This window comes from Temnothorax longispinosus, unplaced genomic scaffold (assembly GCF_030848805.1).
Source record: "Temnothorax longispinosus isolate EJ_2023e unplaced genomic scaffold, Tlon_JGU_v1 HiC_scaffold_479, whole genome shotgun sequence".
Lineage (NCBI taxonomy): Eukaryota > Metazoa > Arthropoda > Insecta > Hymenoptera > Formicidae > Temnothorax > Temnothorax longispinosus.
This window is the reverse complement of record NW_027270318.1, coordinates 3,004-5,721: the sequence shown is the minus strand read 5'-3', so window position 1 is coordinate 5,721 and position 2,718 is coordinate 3,004. Positions and strand designations below refer to the sequence as shown.

The window sequence follows — 2,718 nt, the reverse complement described above, 5'->3', positions numbered from 1 at the left end:
AGAGCATTACGGAAGCAACGTAACAAAAACGTGGCACGCATCGCGCGTCGCCTCGTGGCTGCCTTGGTGGAAAGGAGATATGCCTGCTCGTCTCTAAGACCCGAGCAGAGCCGAGCGCGGAGCGCACACGGACACGGCGCGCGCTTGTAGTAGCGGTGGCGTTCTCCCACTCCAAGAGCACCGTGTGCGCTCCGCGCTCGGCTCTGCTTGGGTGACCCGAGCAGAGCCGAGCACACGGACACGGCGCGCGCTTGTAGCGGTGGCGTTCCCCCACTCCAAGAGCACCGTGGGTGCTTGAGGGCTAGAACTTGCACCACTGATTGTTGGTTTTAGAAGTAAGAGCCAATCACGTTTGATTGCTACTGTCTGCGAAGCTGAAGCCAATCGAAGCTCGCCGAAGCGGCTAGTTATTTACTATTATTTGATACGCGTAATGGCTTCAGCACACTAGCGCGATTTGCGACGCGCGATGCGCGACGCGACGTGCGATATCCAATGAGCGTACAGTTTTTCCGGAAAAACAGTACGCTCATTGGATATCGCACGTCGCGAATCGCGCTGGTATTACGACCATGGTGTAAGGATTACATGGTGTGCTCAATTGCCTGGGGGAATTCGGGTAATGACGTCACTCGTGTCGAATTGTGTAAACAGAGTAGCCAACGTCTAGAAGTAAAACATTTTTGGTGTTGTAATATTGGCACATGTTCATGCATCCTTGTCACACTCATGCCGCTTATGCCACTCGTGTTTGTTTTGTATGATCATAAGCAGAGAGAAACCTGAGAGAGGCCATCCCGGCGTTTTTCGTCAATTTTTGTGTGCCCGATTTTCCGACGCGCCGCCTGAGAAAGTGCGCATCAACTACGTCGTTTCGCTCGGTAACCGCACATGGTTTGCGTCCGTGCTAATGGTTCGTGTCCGAACTAGCCAGTTAGTGGGGATATGCTGCGGCCGCGCTCGGCCGGCCCGGCGCTCGGCAAGCTTCGAGCGAGGAGAGAAGGACAGACATACGATTTACTGTGTCGGTTGTCTCCGTCTATGACTGCTAGCTGCCTTGACACGCGCCGGTTATGCGACGTTGCCACGATGCCACGCATTTCGGATATCGCGTACGGTGTCTCGCCGAGTGCCGAATCTCGAGTTGTTAAATATATATATATATATATATATATATATATAAAATTTATTAACATAAAAATTAAAATTTGTTAACGTAATACTATTTTTATTAATTAAGGAAGGAAAGGATTTTTAGGAGTCAGAGGAACAGCTACGCATAAATAAAATATATTACCTATATGTATATTAATATTGTTATTTTATTTCAAAGTAAATTAAAAGAAGTATACGTATGATATAAAAGTTATTTCTCATAATAATGAATTTGAATTCCCGTGATTTTTTTCTCTTCTCCAGCTTCGCCTCTGCCTCTACCTCTACCTCTTCCTCTGCCACTGCCACTGCCACTGCCACTGCCACTGCCTCTGCCTCTGCCTCTGCTTCTGCCTCTCCCTCGCATCGCGTTATATACCGCCCGCACCAACGTGCTTAACGTTTCAGGCTGTAACAAAAAATAAATATTTTAAGTAAAATGACATTTTCGTGTATATATATACGTAAATAAATTTCATTATTAACACTTTGTCGAACGCTGTCACGTATGCGTCACATGTGATATGTGCGACTGTCATTGCAAAGTGTTAACATTATCAATAATGATAAGAAATTATCCCATTATTTTAACACTTACGTTTAATACGATCGGCTGAGTCGCCGTCGGAGCCGTTGCTGTCATCGACATCGTCGCCGTGGCCATGGGCGCCGTTACGACCGCCGGGGTCGTCGTTGACGTCGTGGCTCTAGAGGCCGTCGCGGCCGCCGTCGGCATCGTGATCGTGAGGGCCGTCACGGGCCTCGGGGTCGTCGTTGTTGTCGTCGGCATCGTGGCCGTAGGAGCCGTCGCAACCGTCATCGGCATCGTGGCCGTGGGGGCCGTCACGGCCACCGAGATCGTCGTTGCTGTCGTCGGCATCGTGGCCGTAGAAGCCGTCGCGGTCGTCGAGATCGCTGCCACCGTACTTTTACTTGCTGGGGAATCAAGCTTAACAGGGTCTTCTTTCCCCGCTAATTTTTCCAAGCCCGTTCACCGGTATATCTTATGTTACATGTGGTGTGAGTATCTCGACCGGCTGTCCGTAACGTTTAGTATACTTATCGGACATTTAAATTCGACAGGTTTCACCAGACAATGTCCGATGAAAACTCCTGGTGCAGGTTCGCCGCTTTTCACGATACCTACTCTATTGTGATCGGTGATGGCTTCTACAATGGTTTCGCTGCGGTGTTGTAAAGTCACTTTCCGGTATGGGTGGAGTTTGAATGTGGCCTTACCTATTTTCAATTGCTTAGAAGTGTTCGAGATGTCGGCCTTATGCTTCATCAGGAAATCGTTTCCAAGTATCCTTTCGTACTCGATCGGGAAATCGTCTTTCATCACATACATTAACACATGTCGCCTTTATTTTTCCGAGCGTGTGGATCTGGTATCCGGTAACGCCTATCAGCGCTAATTTTCCTTCCCGCACCATTGTTTTTCCCTTTAGGTTACCTACTTTAATTAATGTCAGGGTCGCTCCTGAGTCTAGCAGTAGATCCATTTTTCCTCTTTCCGCCTCTTGAATGGGCAGTGTTATCATGTCCAACGGACCTACCTTA

General features: G+C 48.7%; 1 protein-coding gene across 1 annotated transcript; it reads right to left on the bottom strand.

Moving 5' to 3' along the window:
* Positions 1-1,166: 1,166 nt before the first annotated feature.
* LOC139824627 (uncharacterized) lies at positions 1,167-2,268 on the bottom strand. The gene is made up of 2 exons (XM_071797168.1): positions 1,754-2,268; positions 1,167-1,564 (listed from the first exon to the last, which is right to left on the bottom strand). The coding sequence occupies exons 1-2, from the start codon at positions 2,033-2,035 to the stop codon at positions 1,367-1,369; spliced, it is 480 nt and encodes a 159-aa protein (XP_071653269.1). The 5' UTR covers positions 2,036-2,268; the 3' UTR covers positions 1,167-1,366.
* Positions 2,269-2,718: the final 450 nt, after the last annotated feature.